Here is an 18946-nt window from a genome sequence, read left to right as displayed (position 1 = left end):
GGATCGCCAGTAGCCGCCGACCTTCGGAAGGCACGGTGTGATGTCTTTGGGGGAGAATTTTGCGGTTCTCGAGGCGCATCCATTTCTCTCTCTTCCCAGCCTTGTAATAAAGGCGAAGTAAGGCTAGTTGACTGGTCTGCACGTGGCTCCCCGGTTTCCGACTCAGAACTAGGGCTCTGGTGAAACCCACCTCCGGAGAAAGCAGTGGGACCCAGTAAAGGGTGGATTTGGTACAAACCCAGTCTCTGGGGAGTCTGAGGATCGCCGGGTTTTTCGGGTGGTGAGAGGGCTAGAAATATAAGAAAAAAGCAGAGGTACAAATACACTTATTTTAACTCATTGTAGAAATTTATTGAACATTTACTATGTGTTGGCAACAGGGCAAGTCACTGAGGTCACCGAACTGGGTTCGGTTTGTCCTATTCAGGAGCTTCTAATTCAGTGAGATAGACACACAAAAATGCGGGAAATACAACAGTGATAATTGCTAGGGTAATGGGTGAATAGTTCTATGAAAGCCTTCGATTTAGATCAGTAAAAAAAAAAAAGTTCTCGGAGGGAGGAATAACAATGGGACGTACAGATATGTAACTAGAGAGGAGGGAAAAGCGATCCCGGGGATGGGATTGTGTGTTTGTGAACCAGGTTGGGATGATGAGTTTGGGCGGCAGACTGTGGGAGCGTAGGACCTGGTCCGCTGGAGAGAAGGTCAGTTGGCTTGCTGGGGTTTGGGGTGGGCAGTGGGGTTATACAGCAAAGTCCTATAGAATGAGGACGCCCTCCCCCCCATTCTGAGCAGAAAGAATCTTTTGAAGGGTTTTTAAAAGATACAAGTGGAGGTGGGTAATGTAAGATTTGAATTTAAATCTTTTCCATCACTGGACTAAGATGGCATGTAAAACCTTGTTGAGTGAATGGTGAGAAGACATGTTTCCAGCATGCTTTAAAATGAAAGATACCGGGGAGCTAAAGGTATTGTTCACCCTGCTCCCTTTCACCATTTCCAAGCTTGAATTAAAACGAAAACAAAACATTTTAAAACAGGTCTCTTCTGAAGGCTTAATGCCCCAAGGAAGTCTATAGGTAGGTGCCTTGTGGCGAAGAATTTTTTTTCAGTTCAGAATTCAAAAAATTCTGCCACCTTCTGTACCACGAAGAAAGAGTTTCCATTTAAGGACTGTGGTAGCAAAACCACAGGCACACTTGAACATATGTTGTGGAAATGTTGCTATTTAGACAGCCTGTGAATCACTAGCCCTCTTTTTGAAACTGAAGTACACTTACATGTCCTGCTGCCCAACCATCTTGAAGGGGATAGGTGGAATTCCTGGAGAAGTAAATGATTCCATCCCAAATAGTCACTTCTAACATTTTGTTTCACAGGCATCCTTAAAAACAGGGATGTTTGAGGGAACATAGCAGAGACATAGCTGATCAGTGGTGGTGTATCGGGAAGTGATAGCTTCTTATCTCATAGGCTCATGGCTTGGCTCCGGGGGAAAGTTCACATTTTAGTAAGCCTTTTGGAGCTTCTAAAACCCCCCAGTGGCAGAGTTAAATGCTAGTCCCCTAGTTTCCTCCTGTAAATATAATGGGTTGGGCATTGTAGACATTCATCCTTGATAACATTTATGGGCAACTAGGAATGTTCTTTAGGTTGGAGGGGACTTTTGCTTCTGTGGTCACTGAATCCTAAGAGTTTGTCCTCCTTTGACTTTTCATGACATCCACAATGTTTCTTGGAAGAAAACACTCGCTACACTAAGGATTATTTTCAGTTTACAGATATCTGGAGTTACTTGAGACCTTAAAAACAGCATGTCCAAATGTTGTATATCAAGGACCACTCTAGATATTCCAGAATTTTTGTGGGCAGAGCCCAGGAATCTGAAATGTTAACAAGAACCCTAAAGATTTCCTATGCAAACTGAAGCTTGAATGTAATTGTGTTAAAGGGGCAGAATGTCCGGAGTTTTTTATAAAATATATTGATTGATTGATTTTAGAGAGAGAGAAAGGGGGAGAGAAAGAGAGAGAAACATCGATTTGTTCCACTTATTGATGTGCCCAGTGGTGGCTTGTATGTGTCCTGACCAGGGATTGAACCTGCAACCTTGGTGTATCTGGATGATGCTGTACCTCTGTGGACCCTAACCTTTTTGGCACCAGGGACCAGATTCATGGAAGACAACTTTTCCACTCACCAGGGCAGGGGGATAGTTTCAAGATGATTTGTAGGCATAACATTCAAACTCACTTGGTCCACTCCATGGCCTGGAAGTTGGGGACCCCGGCTCTAACCAACTGAGCTACCCAGCCAGGGCAGTTTTCTTTATCTGTTTGCCAAGTGAATCCTAAACATTAGTAATATTACATCCTTTAAATGTTCTCTAACTATTCTTATATAATAGTTGATCTTTCATAGTTTCAGAACTTTTCATTCAGATGGCTTGCTTTCCTCCAAAGTTCATTCATAAAGATGGGAATGGGGCTGAGAGAAAACTGTTATTTACGGAGCAGCTGCTGTGTGTCTAGTGCTTTAAATATTTATCTGATTTAATCCTCCTTACAATTTTGTTAATTTAGAATTGCTATCTCTTATAGATCAAGCCAGAGAACTCCCAGAGAAGATTTTAATTTTAGTTTTAAAAAGCTTTATTTTGGAAAATTTTAAATATATAAACTTTTCCAAACAGTATGGTGAACTTCTATGAACCGTCAGCTACCCTTAACAGTTAGCACATGGTCAATGTTTGATCTCCCCTCAACTTCCTCCTACCTCCCATATTATTTTGAGGGAAATTCCAGATATAATTTTCTATCTTTAATATTTCAGTGTTTCTAAAATGATCTTAAAAATAACATAGTACATATATCACACCTGAAAATGATTCTTTAATATCTTATGTATTGATATTAAATAATCATGTCCAATTTCCAATTGTCATATCTTTTATCGTTTGTTTAAACCAGGATCCGAATCAGTTTCCCACATTGCTACTGCCACATCTAAATTCTCTCCTTAGACGTTATAGTTCTTACTGTAGCATTAAATGGTGTCTTCATTTTGGTAACTGCCCAATTTACCTTAGCTTTGAAATTTAGACTTGTATATCCAAGTGTCTATTTGTCATGTGAACCTGGATGCCTACTTCAAACTCAACATGTTGAGGATAAAATCTCTATTCTCTTTATTCTATTGATGCTTGATCCCTCTCTAAGACACCACTGATCTGCCTCCTCTTGTTCCACTCTTCCCCTATCTAACTTTGCTTTAGTTGTCCTGGCTTTGCTTGCCTCTCCCACCCAACAAATTTTGTTTTATTCACTGCTGATCCCCTGTGCCTGGAACAGTGTCTGGCAGGTACTATTATTTACTGGTAGGTGCTCAATATATAAATGTATGGTCAAATTAGTGAATGAGTTGCTCAGAACACAAAGCCCGGCTTTTGCATCCACTGTTCACTAGGTGGGCGTGAAGGCTCTTCCTGTAATCTTTGTATGGCTGATTCTCATCATTCAGGTCTCAAAGCCTCGAAGTCACTTGCTAAGGAAGGTCTTCCCCTTCTTGAACAAGTCGCCTCCCAGTCTCCATCACCCTGTTTTATTTTCATCCATGCACTTATCATCACCAGCTATCTTAATTTATCAATTTATTACTTAGTTTTGTGTGTCCTATCCCACTTCAATGTAAGATGCCTGAGTACAGGGACCTTGGCTGTATCCTCCATGCCTAAAACAGTACCTGACACACATTGGCAGGCATTTAGTCTATATAAGTTGAATGAGAGCCTCCTAGAATTGTTTCCTCTGGCTGATTCTTTATTTAGGCAGTAGTTTCTCCTCCTGGTATTTTCTAAGCTCTTACTGTCACCACGCACAAGGAATATGTGAAGGCTCTGAGCTTCTAAAACGAGACAGTGTATTTACATGTTATCTTTTGGTCGAATTCTCTGTGTAGAGAACTAGGTGCTGAAAACAAAGTTGAGCAAGGCACACCAACTTCCCAGGTAAGGTTACTGAGGTTTTGGAGACGCCTGATTGGCTGACTACATACATCTTAGATTTTGCATTGCGACGGTTTCACTCTCCCCCAACATCAACACCTACACAAACAATCTTCGGGACAGCAGCTCTTGGCCCCGCCCGGAGATTGCGTGACTCCTTTCGCCCCGCCCTCAACCTCTGCGTCCAGTCCCGGGCCGCCTTAGGGGCGGGGCCGGCGGCGTCCACTCAAGATCCCAAAAGCGCCGCAGCTGCAGTGACGTGAGGCAGGCGCACGGGCGTCCATTGCTGTTGTGACTCCGTTGACCGACTGTCTCTTCCTCGAGGCCGGAATTCCTGGCGTCCCTGTGCAGCTGCGCGCGGATTTCCACAGGTCTGATTCCCGTCCACGAGTGACTGGCAGCCGCGCACCATCTTCGCCTAGTGCCATGGCCGCGGCCGGTGGGCCCGGCGCGGATAGACGCTGCCCTTTCCTCGGTCTCCTTTTGCTTCTGATCGCGGGCCCTGCTCATGGCTGGAAAGACCCAGGTGAGTGCCATCTTCACTCGCCCCTTCCTGTCTGTCGCCTTTTAGCTTTGAGAGGCCCCGTGGGCGTCGATTTTCGTTCGCCGCCCCTTGAACTTTTCCGCCCTAATTCCTCTTTTTCAGCCCCTTTGCTATTCATCTGTGCCCTTCTGGCGCCTTCTCGCTTCCCAGGTGTCAGACGGGAGAGTGGGGACTCTTGGGGAGTTGATGCAGCGGGGCAACTCAGTTTTCCTAACGTCCCCGCTCTTCCCTGGACTCCTAAAATTTGCCCACTTCCACCTTCCTCGGGCTACGGCCCTGATCCTGGCAGTCTGGCTGGAAAGCTCGGCACTCACCTGCGCATCTCACTTTGTTGTCCTGTCTGATGTCTTCGACTCTGGCTGTTGTCATGGCTGCCTGTTGCTATGGCTGGCAGTTGCTTTGACACCGGCAGCGTCTGAGTCACACTTACGGGACAGGGACAGGGCCGCAAGCCGGTAGGTAGGTTAGCAGAATCATGCTTTTTCTGACCGTTACAGTGAAGTACATCGAGTTATGCCAGCTTTTCTCATTGGTTTTCACGGTACCCTAGAACTTAAGAAATATTTTCTTCTTCTTATTATTTTTATTGTGATGGGACATGATAAATGATTTTTAGGGAAAAGTTTCTTTTATATTACTATTATTCGAATTATCTAAATAATTTTTTTTAAAAAAAATTTATTTTTAGAGAGAGGGAGCCAGACATCAATATATGGTTGTGTCTCGCACACCCCCTACTGGTGACCTGGCCCACAACCCAGTCATGTGCCCTGACTGGGAATCGAACCAGCAATCCTTTGGTTCCCAAGCCTGTGCTCAATCTACTGAGCTACACCAGCCCCGGCTATCTGAAGAATTTTTTATGGGGTCAATAATATTACTTGTAGTTAGTATATATACATCTGTATACATCACGAATATACTGACTTCCTTTTAATAAGTGACGTGTGCTATTAAATTAGAATTAAATATGATTTTGAAACATTTAAAATTTTTTTGTTCTGAGGAGTAAAGATGGTAAGGCCTGGTGGAAAGTGTACCAGCATTGCATATGTGATTTGGTGATAAGAAATGCCTATGTTTTTGAACTTAAGCAACAGGTTTATTTCTGTAGTTTCTCATTTTATTCTTAAATGCCGAAATGAGAGAGAAGGTATATTTGCAAGTACTTGACTTTGAGTAATCCATTTGATGTGGATGTTTTATTACTGCTAAATAAAATGCCAAGTTGAATTTAAATGTATGTACATTTTCCTTATGTGGTCCTAGAAAGTTGTATATAAATAGACTTTGATTAGTTGTATATAAATAGAGTTATAATTTAAAAACTGGAATGAAAAATGAATTAGTTGAGCCCTAAGGAATTCTTAAATATAAAAAGGAAGTTTACATATGGAGAGTGAGGGGAATAAAAAAACAAATTTATTTATTACTTAAATAAGATTCATGTACACATTTCTCTGATACATGATAGAAATGTACAGTTCTCGTTTTTACTTATTTCTATGGTACGTGATCTGTGTATTGCATTATGTGCCTACTACCCGAAGTCAAATCATCTTCTGTCACCATATATTGGCTCCTTTTATCCTTTGCTATTCTCCCACTCTCTTCTCTCTTGGTAACCACCATGCTGTTGTCTGTCTGTGTCTGAATTTCAGTTTTATATTCTACATATGAGTGAAATTATATGGTTCTTAGCTTTTTCTGGCTGGCTTGTTTCACTTAGCATAATATTCTCAAGGTCCATCCATGTTGTCGCAAAAAGCAGAATTTCTTCTTCTTTTTAAGATTTTATTTATTTTTTTAGAGACGGGGGAGGGAGGTGTGGTTGTTTCTTGTGTGCCCCCTACTGGGGAACCTGTCCCACAACCCAGGCATGTGCCCTGACTGGGAACTGAACCAGGCCCCTTTGGTTTCCAGGCTGGTGCTCAATCCATTGAGCTGCACCAGCCAGGGTGGAATTGGCAGTATGTCATCTTTCCTTATGGCTGAGTAGTGTTCCAAATAATACAAACCACATCTTTATCTATTCCTCTGTCAAAGGGCACTTTGATCGTCTCTGTGTCTTGGCCACTGTGAGTAATGCTGCAGGGAACAGAGGGGTGCAGAAATCTTTGTGAGTAATTGTTGTTGAGTTTTTCGGGTAGATAGCAGAAGAAGGATGGCTGGGTCATATGGTAACTCTAATTTTAGTTTTTTGAGGACTTGCCATGCTGTTTTCCATAGTGTCTGTACCAGTTTACATTCCCACCAGCAGTGAGTGAGGTTTTTTTTCTGTCCACAGCACTTACTATTCACTTGTTTTGTTGATAATGGCCATTCTGACAGCTGTGAGGTGGTAGAGGTGGTATTGCGTTGTAGTTTTGATTTGCATTTCCCCAAAAGCTAGTGAAGTTCAACATCTTTTCATAGATCTGATGGCCGTTTGTATGGCTTCATGGGAGAGGTGTCTGTTCAGCACATTTTTCTAATTGGATTGTTTGTTTGGTGTTGAGTTGTCAGAGCTTCCGCATTTTTAAAGACATTTCTTCATTTTCTTTGTCTAGCCTATTGAGATGTTGGAAGCTTTTCTAATTCTTTATCTTTTGTATGTGACCTGTTTTCCCCTTTTCTTCTGGCAGTTACTGTGTACAGTGCTCTAAGATTTCCCAGTGAGATGCCTTTGTGTGGTTCTGCTTTGAGGGCGTTTTCTTTTCCCATGACAGCTCTCATCTTTCAGTTGCGGGAGCTTTTCTTGAAGTGTATCGCTGAAGCTGTTCCATCTGATTTCTCCACCCCTTCTTTCTGGAACCCTGTTGGCTTTTTGGAGTTCCTGAATCGGTCCTGTAATCCACCTCCTTCCCTGCTTTCTATCTTTTTGCTCTGCCTTCTAGGAGATTTTCTTACTCTTAACTTCCAATGGTTCTATTGAATTTTTCATCTCAAGCCGCCATGATTTTAATTCCCAAAAGCTCTTGTTTTGTTCTCTGAGTATTTCCTTTAAAAATGATTATTTTATATCTTTGAGGATATCATAGGTTTAAAAATATATTCAAAAATTTTCTTGTCCCTATATAGTTTCTCTTTTCTCCAGTTTGCTTTTGTGGTTTGTTTTGGCCTGGTTATAGTATTCCATGTTAGGGACTTTCCTTATGTTTTTAGTAATTTCTTGGCTCTTTGCTCAAAATTAAGGGTGTGAACCCAAAAGCTAGTTGGAAGCTATCATTCTATAGTTGGTGCTTTTGGACTTTGAATTTTACTGTGGGATGATCTGGTGACTGTAGGTTTACTTGGGTGGTTGTTTTTTGGGAAAACTTCTGATGTTGATATATTTAAGTATTTTTTAAAGAATTTACTTATTTTTAGAGAGGGGAAGGGAGGGAGAAAGAGAGGGAGAGAAACCGATGTGAGAGAGAAACATGCATCGGTTGCCTCTTGCATGTGCTGTGACTGCACCCTGAGCAGGACCAAACCCACAATCCAGGCTCAGGCCCTGACCAGCGACCTTTTGCTTTGGAGGAGGACACCCAACCTACTGAGCCACATTGGTCAGGGCAAAAGCTTTAATTAATCCATTCATCTGCTGACAGACATTTAAGTCATTAAATGTGCTTCAGAAACATTGATGTGTATTTTCTGCCATTTTAATTAACCACTAATGTTGTTACACATGAACTTTTGGGTCCTATTTTGCAAAGTTTATATAGAACTTGTGATATAGAAGCAGTTTGGGGGGCGGGCATCTAGCCTGAAATGAAGGGAGGCCTTTACAGTGTGACCACTTGAAATTTGTGCGAGAGATTGAATGTAGTTGGTACAGCTTTGGGGTGCTGTTTCATCTTCACTTAGTCATCCTCAAAAGGGGAGAATGACCATGTATAGAATGACAAGAGTTTTTATTAGGGTGACTTTCTGTGTTTGCCAAGATGTTTACTCTGCTCTGTTCTTCCTGTTTCAGACAGAGTATTGTTGCGGGACGTGAAAGCTCTTACCCTCCACCATGACCGCTATACCACCTCCCGGAGGCTGGATCCCATCCCGCAGTTGAGATGTGTTGGGGGCACAGCTGGATGTGATGCTTATACACCCAAAGTCGTTCAGTGCCAGAACAACGGCTGGGATGGTTACGATGTGCAGGTAACATTCATTATGTTGATGGCAGTCTAAATGGAATTTTTGTTCAATAAAGTATTTATTGGGCCATTATCAGTAATTTTGGGAGGCACATATGGAAAATCTCAGGTGAACCTAAACTATGTAAATATCAGAAGAAACATTCTCCAGAAGAAATGAACTGATTTTAAAGCCTGGAAGTATTCATTGTAATTTTCATTCCGTAACTTCTTTCTAAGACATTAGTAAATTTTCAAAACTCTTTTTATACTCTGGGAGAATATAGGATTTCTGCTGGTTGTCATTTTTTGGTCACTTCCTCAAAGAATACCAACCTACCCGTAAGAAATAAAGTTGAGATGTAAGGAGTTGTAGTCTGTGAACAGTGGGTATACGCGTGTCCCTTTTGTGCTTCAAACACTTGATTTTAAAGTTGTTTTAAAACTGAGGGCAGCTACTTCTGAAAAAAACATTTCAGAACATTTATTTGTTTTGTCTTTGGGACTCTGGCATTTTGTACTTAGGGTGGACCATCCTCTTGAAGTTCCAGAATTTGTTATTTAGAAATGGAATCAATTTTATTAAATGAATTCAGTTAAAATTAATACTGGAATATTTCTAATTTGTACTCTGCTTTCAAAAAGGACAACTAGTTATTTACAAGACAACTAGTTATTTACAAGAAACCTCTATTGATGGTTCCCCTTCCATCAACATGGTCACCTGTGTGCATGGTCTGTGCAATTCAGAGAGAGGGTGCATGTTTACTGTGTGATGTTAGTTCACGCCATTCTCCCCCAGTGTTGCTAACTGAATCACAGAATCTCCAGGTTAAAGCAGAATCCCAATCATTTTACTTTTATAGTCTTTTTTTAAAAAAAGATTTCATTTATTTATTTTTAAAGGGAAGGGAGAGGGAGAAAGAGAGAAACATCAGTGTGTGGTTGCCTTTTGTATACCTCTCAACTTGGGACCTGGCCTGCAACCGAGGCATGTGCCCTGACTGGGAATTGAACCAGTGACCTTTCCGTTCACAGGCCGATGCTCAATCTATTGGCCACACCAGTCAGGGCAACTTTTTTTTCTCAATGGAAAAAAAAGATGCTAATGGTAAAGGCATTCATTAAACACATGAAATTGTACACAAAAATGGATTACTAAAGAAACTTCCTAGTAGAAGAGCTAAGATATGCATTCAAATTACATGTAGGTGCCAACAAAGTATTATAAAGTCCTGTCATTTATAACATTGGAGGGACTGGGGAAGACTTAGAGAAGGTATGTGCTGTGTTAGAAAGGAAGGGCAAGATTTTTAGAGCTGAAGCGGTAGAGAAGGGAATAGCACGAGCAGAGACCCGTGGGGGATATCATACACTGACTTACGTTTAGTAGCAGGAGAGAGCCTGGTCTGATTCCAAAAATTTAATTTGGCCACTTTTAGTATACACTATTAAGGAAGTGAAAACTAACATGAAATACCAATTGAGATTTAGCTTTCTTTTTAAAAATATTTTATTTATTTATCTTTAGAGAGGAAGGGAAGGAGAGAGGGAGAGAAACATCAATGTATGGTTGCCTCTCGTGTGTCCCCTGCTGGGAACTGGCCTGCAACCCAGGCATGTGCCCTGACTGGGAATTGAACTGCGATTGTGTGGTTTGGAGGCCTGCGCCCAATCCACTGAGCTACGCCAGCCAGGGCTCTAGCTTTCTTTATTTACCTAACTCAGCAAGCTTATAAATCTTCCTCCAAATAAAAAATAAAATGATATAGCAAGAACAACAAGGACATCAAAATAGAAAAATTGCATTATCCAAATGTAACACTTTTGGGCTTCAAAGGACACCATCAAAAAAGTGAAAAGACAGCTACACAGTGGGTGAAAGCTTTTCAAATCATGCATCTGATAGGAGACTTGTATCTAGAGTATAGAAAGAATTATTACAACTCACTAGGAAGACAGCTAACTTTGAAAGTGGGCAAAATGTCTGACTGGACATTTCTTCAAAGAAGGTAGGCGGATGACCAACAAATGCATGAAAAAGTGTTCAGCATCATTAGTCACCAGGGAAAAACAAGTCAAAACCACTGTAAGGTACCATTTAACACCCAATAGGAAGCTATAATCTAAAAGACATAATAACAAATGTTGGTGAGGATGTGTAGAAACTCTCCTTACATTGCTGTTAGGGAGTAAAATGACGCAGCCAATTTGGAAAACTATCTGGCAGTTCTTCTAAAGGTTAAACATAGAGTTACCATATACCCCAACCATTACAGTCCTAGGAATATGCCCAAGAGAATTGAAAACATATTCACATAAAAATTTATACATAAATGTTTGTAGCAGCATCATTGATAATAGCTGAAAAGTAGAAACAACTCAAATGTCCATCATGGTGAATGAATAAAGAAAATATGGCACATCCACACAGTGGAATGTTATTGGGCCATAGAAAAGAATGAAGTACTGAAATGCTGCAACAGGGGGTTAACCTTGGAAATATTATGCTAAGTGAAAGAAACCAGTCATTTAGGACCACATGAAATGTCCAGAATAGGGAAATCCATACAGACTGATTGGTGGCTGCTTCGGACTGGGAGATTTAGGGGGCAATGGGGAGTGACTGCTGATGGATATGAGATTTCTTTTGGGGAGCAATAAAAATATTCCCAAATTGATTGTGGTGATAGTTTTAGTATATTCAACTCTGGGAATGTACTAAAACCACTTAAATGGGTAAATGTATTATATGTGAATCATGTCTCAGTCAAGCTATTATAAAAATGAAAATGGTATATCTGAAGTTTGAGAGAAGATAATTTGTTTTCCTCTTATAGAAAAACTTACAGAAAGACAGTAGAACCAATCAAATCTGTTTTAGCTTGTGTCTCTTTAAATGTTGTTTAAGAGGCATATTACCTATTCAGCTCAAAATGTAGTTATAGAATTTAAACTAAACCTGGGCTTCTTTTTTTAAGTTGGAAATTTTAGAGACCAGTGTGGATTCTTTTTGCACTTTTTGGAAATATCTTTAAAAACCTTAAGAGAATTACTTCAGTATTGGATCCTGGAAAGTTAGTCCATGGTTTTTAAAAATTTATGTAGGAAATTTTTTCTCAGAAGGTTATATACTATCTCTGATACTATATGTAGCTACCAGATCTTCACATATGATGCTGATTTTTGAGACTCAACATTGAAAATGCCCATTTTAAAAGAAAGCATCTTGAACTTGGTGGTAAAAAGTTGACATTTGGAATATTTGCTGAAACGTGTAAATTAGGGGATACTTAATATGTACAAAGTGATTCCTACATTTATGTGTAAAGAATAAGGAATAGTGATAAAACGAGCAGTCACGTACCCACCACCTAGCGTAAGAAGTAGAACATTAACATCATTGGTATGTTGGGGGCTGCTAGCTTCCCTTCCTCCATTGTCCTGAGTTTAATTTATCATTCCCTTGCCTCATTTTGTACTTTTATGACAGCTAGATAGCACAAGTGATACATATGAAGTGAAAACAGATCTTTGGCTCTAATAACCTACTTCTGTTCTTCTTCACAGTGGGAATGTAAGACTGATTTAGATGTTGCGTACAAATTTGGAAAAACGGTGGTGAGCTGTGAAGGCTATGAGTCCTCTGAAGACCAGTATGTACTAAGGGGTTCCTGTGGCTTGGAGTACCACTTGGATTACACGGACCACGGCCTGAAGAAACAGAGAGAGTCTGGACGGGGCCATGGCTCTAACGCTTTCTCCGATTATTATAAAAAGCTGTACACCTCAGACTCCGGTGGCGTCAGTGGATTGATTACCATCGTGGTGTTACTTGCTGTTGCCTTTGGAGTTTATAAGTTGTTCCTCAGTGATGGTCAAGATTCTCCTCCACCATATTCTGAGCATCCTCCAAATTCACACCATTATCAGGGATTCACCAGCGCAGCAGGACCCCCTCCCCCAGGCTTCAAGCCAGGGTTCACAGGTATGCTCTGCCTAGGCGGTGGCAGGAAGGGGGGTAGATGTGAGGTGTGGATCCTGTGCAGTTTCTGAAGTAGAACATGGTGGCATAGGGAAACGGGGGCAGATTTGTCTTCTCGATTTATTTTTCACTTTTAACTTCTTTTGCCTCTTCTGATCTTTTCTCTTTACAAATATTTGTGATTACAATTTTAAGGATGCATGATTAATGAATTGTAAATCATCTTAATCAGAAAAACTTGATCAGATTTTGGTAATAAGCATTTACCTTAAGCTCTGTCTCACAGCACACACAAACATTTATTCAAGTATTATAGACGTTGACATAAAAGATAAAAAATTAAGCTTCTAGATAAAAATGTAGGAAAATATTTGTCATGACCTTGGGATAGGCAAAAATTTCTTAGAATACAATAAATACCAGCCATGAAATAAAAGGTGGATAAATTAGCCTTTATTTAAATTAAGAATGTCTAGTAATTGAAAGAAAACATTAAGAGCGTGAAAAGGCAAGCTATACCCTTGGAGAACATATCTATAAGACCACTGTCCAACAAAGGACATGTATCTAGAGTGTATAGAGAACTCTCACAGACCTAAGAAAAGACAAGACAATCTGATTTTAAAAATGGTCAGAGGACTTCAATAGCCATTTTATAATAAAAGATGATATCCAGATGTCCAATAAAAATCTGAAAAGGTGCTTAGCATGCTTAGTCTTCTGGAAAATGCAGATTAAAACCGTAGGGAAGTCATATTAACCACTATAATGTTTAGTTACAATGTTTAGATGAAGTACTGAGTAGTCGACTGGAACTTGCTGGTAGGAGCTAGAATAGTGAAATACTTTGGAAAACTGTTGGTATCTCCTAAACACATGCCTACGCCATGACACAGTAATTCTAGTCCTGGATATATAGCTAAGAGAAAGTCATGTATGTGCACACAAAAATCATGCACAAGAGTGTTCATAGCAGTTTTATGCCCAGTAGCCAAAAACTACAGATAGATTGTCCATTGGCATTAGAATAAGACATTGTGCTTTCTTTTAACACCATGGATTACCACACATCAGTTTTAAAAACCCCAAAACCTGATAGGTACAATAGTAGGATTGACTCTCATGGATAAGATGTACCAGACACAAAAGAATACCTGCCATATGACTCTATTTTTAAAGAGTTCAAGCCCTGGCTGGTGTAGCTCAGTGGATTGAGCTCGGGCCTGCAAACCAGATGGGTTCCCAGACAGGGTACATGCCTGGGTTGCAGGCCAGTTCCCAGCAGGGGATGCATGAGAAGCAACCATACATTGATATTTCTTTCCCTCCTTCCCTTCCCCTCTAAAGATAAATAAGATCTTAAAAAAAAAGAGTTCAAGTATGGACAGGACTATAAAGTATGGTGAGAGAAGTCAGAAACACTTACCTCTGCTCTGATGTGGGCGGTTTTCTGGTGGGAACTGTTAATCCTTTCTAGCCTTCTGGGCGCTAGAAATGTTCAGTTGATGTGGGTAGAAGTTAACATGCATGGGTGCGTGTGTGCTAATTGTTATGCTTCCCCTGTTTGATCAGCACACTTCATGTATATTATTCATCAGTTAAAAAAAGAACTTCCGCTGAGCAGGAGATACTTTTTTGGTCCCATAAAACCGGTCTTTTCACCAGATCCAAGTATCTGGCTGCCTCCACTTGGATTTCTCCATTACGTAGCCTATATCACTTGGAGTGTTCAGAGATGTTTACCATGCAGGAAGGAAGTAATTTGACAAGTGAGCGTCGTCATCTAGTAGCTCATCTTAAGCAGGGCAAATGTGACCCTATAGGAAGTCCCCTTCATCCCAAAATATATCCTTAGTTATAAACTCGTATTTTACAGATACACTTTTTGAATACAACTTGTTTGTAAGTTGAGACCTGAATACTGTTAAAAAGAGTACAGATGAAATAATAGAAATTTTCCTATTATCTTTGGTTCTGTATGCTGTGGTTTGTTTAGATGAGGATACGTAATAAATCATCTTTATCTCTAGGACCCTACGGTGCAGCTTCCAGTTTTGGTGGAGCTTTCACTGGACAAGGACGTGGAGATTCAGGACCAGGTTTCTGGACCGGCTTGGGAACAGGGGGAATCTTGGGATACTTGTTCGGCAGCAATAGGTAGGCTTTGCGTTTGTCTCACTTGGTCTTGTCTTTAATTAGTTCTTTGTTTTGCTTAAAATTTGACTAGATTTGGTTTTGTTAAAGAAAATAAGTTAGGGTGACATTGCCCTTTTAAATCAGATTCTTTGGGGATGAGGAAAGAATATATGCTTTTATCGATATTGTGTATGTTATTTTCTTTCATTGTGTTTTTTCTTCTTGTGTTGTCCTTATAGATAATATAAGACAGGAAAGAGTCTGTTTACTTGATATTTGAGAAAAAGATTAGGAAGAAATAGCACAGTGTTTGGGGAACAATTAGCAGTTTGGTTTGGTAGGTGAATGGTAGAAGCAAGACTGGACCAAACTTGGAGCCAGATTTTGGAATGTCTTCAATATTATTGGTAGTTTAAGTTTAGATTTTACTCAAGTGCAAATTCAGAAGGAAAGAGCCATTTCTCCATTTCATTTCCTTCCCCTATGGCAATGACTGTAACAATATCAGAAATATAGAACAGTATTTGTTTCATATTGATCCTAATGTATCAGAACACTGAAGAAAAATTACTTGATAAAGACTTTTTTCCAATAGCTTAGGAATTGGAAAATATTTAAAAATGAAAGGCACAAGAAGAATGCCTGACACACTTTTCTGTCTTTATAGAGCAGCGACACCCTTTTCAGACTCCTGGTCCCATTCATCTTATCGTCCCTCGTACTCCAGCACATGGGGTAGCCAGGCTTACTCACCGTTTCGTGGAGGCTCAGGTGGCTCTTCAGCATGTTCAAGTTCAGAGACAAAAACCAGAACAGCATCAGGTAAGAGCAAAAACGTAGAAGTTCCTATCACATGGCAGTACAATATAGAAATAGTTTTGGAACTTAGGAAGATGATTACCTATATATTCAGCAATTGTGGTTTTATTTAGTATATCCACCAGAAATATTAACAGCGTGATTAACTGAGATAAAATATAATTTAGACCCATTCTTTCCTGTCACTTCTAAACATTCTTTGAGAATCAAACAAGGATTTGGTTTAGACTGTTACCATTAACCACGGTTTTATCTAAAACCTTCCTGGATGTTGGTTTCCATATCTGTTTAATTCTGTAACCTGGGGGTCCTTTAAGCTCTAAAATGGAATTTCCTAGGTAGAAGTTTGAACTTTTTAAATTCAGTAAAACTCAATAAAAATGTATTGAGCCATACTTTAAATAATTATCAAAAATTTAATTATAACAGTTATTGCAGTTTTTTAAAGGATGTTTTGCAAAAAGCAAAGATACTAAAAAACAGAAACCGCTGGGAGTTAAACACCCAGGTAATTAGCAGAGAATGGGAGGTGGTGGGTAACCCTAATGGGGTGCCATGGGTTGAGTTTTTCTTCAGCAGGGGAAGTTACAGAACAAAGATTAAGTCTTGAAATTGGTACACTGTATCTAAATATGTTTTGAAATGTAGGAACGAAATTCTCATAGTGCTGCAGTGAATGTAAATTTACAGAATCATTTCGAAAAACTGTTTGCCATTCCCTAGTTGAGCATAAGCATACCCAAGACTCGCAGTTTCACTCTCAGATACATAGCCACAGAGGTGCCTGTGCTTGTGCACTGAACAGTAAGCACAGGAGTGCTCACAGCATCCCTGCTCATCATAGTCTCCACCTGGACTGTCGTAAAGTGGACGAATAAACTGAGTTATGTGTATAAGATGGAATACTGTGTAAAAGCGAGAATGAATAAACAGTTGTATTTAATAATGTGGGTAGTTCTGCCAAATAAAAAAAACTAGACACAAAAGTATGTACAATAATGATTACAACATTTGTGTTTAAAAACAAGCAAATCTAACCTATGGTGTTAGATCGTATGACAGTGATTACTTTGGGGAGAGAAGGAGAGGTGGTAATTGGGAGGATATAAAAGTATAAAAATACAACTACATAGGACATAAGACAAAAGAGAACATCAGAAAACATTACCAAATAACCTAAAGGAAAACTGAAAAAAAAAACGGAGACACTTTTCAGGTGGGAACACTGTCATTCTGTCATCTGTTGGCGGGTGCGCGTGTGGGTCCACTGGGAAGTCAGAAACTCCCCCCATGTTTCTGTATTTACTGCTGGAGTTGAGAGATGGAGCAGGAAACGGCTGGAGCTCCGTTGACCTCCCGTTTTTGGCTTAGACTTTGAGTGTTGCTGGTGCCACACTGGCGCCACCATAGAACACATCTCCTTCGGTTTGCAGGACTAAAAGTTCTCTCGGCAAGCAGGTTCAGTAGACTTGATGATTGCATGGTGGGGAGGGCTGTTTGGGGGAGGCGCTGCGCTGTGTCCTGCATGGCCCTGTTCCACCAGTGCACTCGTCCTCCTCCCTTCTCTCTCATTCATTTGTTAACAATAATGTGTATTGTTGTTGTAACTTTATAAGCAATTCCAGGGCATTTTAAAAATTAATATAAATTTTACTCTTCTCATTTAGGATATGGTGGTACCAGAAGACGATAAGAAAGTCAAAAGTTGAAGTCAACACTGGATGCAAAATTTCTGATATTTCATCACTTTCTTTTAAAAAACAAAGTGCTACCAGCTAACAACTGGGGAAGGGGAATATTAAAAAATTCAGTGGTGTTTTGTCTCATATAGCTTTTTGTGTTTTATCACTTCATGAGATTAAGAGTTGATAATACGACAAAATCTTTGTGTAGAAAATTGTGTTAGTGTAACATGCTGATGTTTATTACAACTTTTGAAAATGGTGATTACTGCGGAATGCTGAAAATGAATTGTTGAATTTCTAATACCTGGGATGTCATGGGTAGCATTAAAATGAAGGCTTCATAGACACCGAGTAAAGAAAATTTAAATCTGGTTTTTGTTCATGAATTATAACTTCATAGAAACAATAATATATTTGGTGTTCAGTATTTGGTGCTTGCTGGTCTTCAAACATTTAAGCCAAGCTTTGGACTGCTAATTACACTAACGTGGTGAGTTTTGATCACTTTGAGCTCAGGAGCTTTGAATCCTTCAGTGGTGGGTGGGGTACTGGTGGCAATTACCTAGAAAGTATCTAGAAGGTTGCTGTGAATGATCGTGTGCTGACAAAAATTCTTGTAATCTTCCTTACTCATTTCTTATGAGTAAAGTTCAGATGCTTCTCTAGTGGTCTTTAACACATACGCATGTGGTTCTCTGTGGAATCTGAAATATTGTTGTAGCAGTATGTCTCAATTCTATTAAAATTATAGAAAAAATAAAAACGAGGTTTTATTCTTACTCTTTTTATCTTCTTTGGACATAAATTGATGTTACTTTTTAAAAACCATTTTTCTCAAAGGGGATGGTGTTTGTGCAGAAGTTCTGTCTCCCTAAACAATAATTTCCCATGGGAGTATTGCCTTAGTTACCAACCGTTTGGTAAATGTCTTCTTTTCTTTTTTTTCAAGATTATATTTATTCATTTCTAGACAGAGGGGAAGAGAAGGAGAAAGAGGGGGAGAGATATCAGTGTGTGGTTGCCTCTTGAGCGCCCTGTACTGGGAACTGGCCTGCAACCCAGGCATGCGCCCTGACTGGGAATCGAACTGGTGACCCTTTGGTTCACAGCCTGCATTCAATCCACTGAGCTACACCAGTCAGGGCTTGGTAAATGTTTTTGAAAAAGTAATTCAGAAATGGTGTGGAAGGAAGCCTCTGCTAAAAATTGCTTTTCAAAAAAAATTTAAGTATTCAAGGTTCCAAAATTGCACAATCTGTCTATGTAACCTGAAAGTCTCATTTTTACCATTTAGGGAACATTCAGACTCGATCTCACTTATAAAGGAATCTAATGAACAAAATGAACTAACGAGCAGCATGGAACCAGAGGCGTGGAATCGAGGAACAGACTGACAGGTGTAAGAGGAGAGCGGGGGGTGGGGACTGCCGGGAAGAAGTGTAGCTGTGCTGCTCCCTGTGGCCGTTCCTCTGGGTGCTACAGAGTGCGGCCTCTCCACCTAGCGGTACTCAGTTAGCTGCTCTGGTTATCCCAGAAATAATACATCATATCCAGATTTTGTCCACAAAGAATAGATGTGCTTTACCCTTAACAGCTGCATGGTACTCATCATAGGGATATAGCATAATTTAAGCTGCCCATTCCTTTATTGATAAATGCTCTGCTTTCAAAATTTT

At 40.0% G+C, this 18946-nt stretch overlaps 1 protein-coding gene across 1 annotated transcript; it reads left to right on the top strand.

The window, feature by feature from the left end:
* Positions 1 to 4266: 4266 nt before the first annotated feature.
* Positions 4267 to 18033, top strand: SARAF (store-operated calcium entry associated regulatory factor). Its single transcript, XM_037055297.1, has 6 exons — positions 4267 to 4533; positions 8492 to 8670; positions 12216 to 12633; positions 14661 to 14787; positions 15434 to 15588; positions 17253 to 18033. The coding sequence occupies exons 1-6, from the start codon at positions 4434 to 4436 to the stop codon at positions 17276 to 17278; spliced, it is 1005 nt and encodes a 334-aa protein (XP_036911192.1). The 5' UTR covers positions 4267 to 4433; the 3' UTR covers positions 17279 to 18033.
* Positions 18034 to 18946: the final 913 nt, after the last annotated feature.

The sequence above is a fragment of the Sturnira hondurensis genome, unplaced genomic scaffold (assembly GCF_014824575.4).
Source record: "Sturnira hondurensis isolate 20B ecotype Veracruz unplaced genomic scaffold, ASM1482457v3 Scaffold0008640, whole genome shotgun sequence".
Lineage (NCBI taxonomy): Eukaryota > Metazoa > Chordata > Mammalia > Chiroptera > Phyllostomidae > Sturnira > Sturnira hondurensis.
Note: the sequence above shows the minus strand (reverse complement) of the source record. Positions and strands in the feature narration are given on the sequence as shown.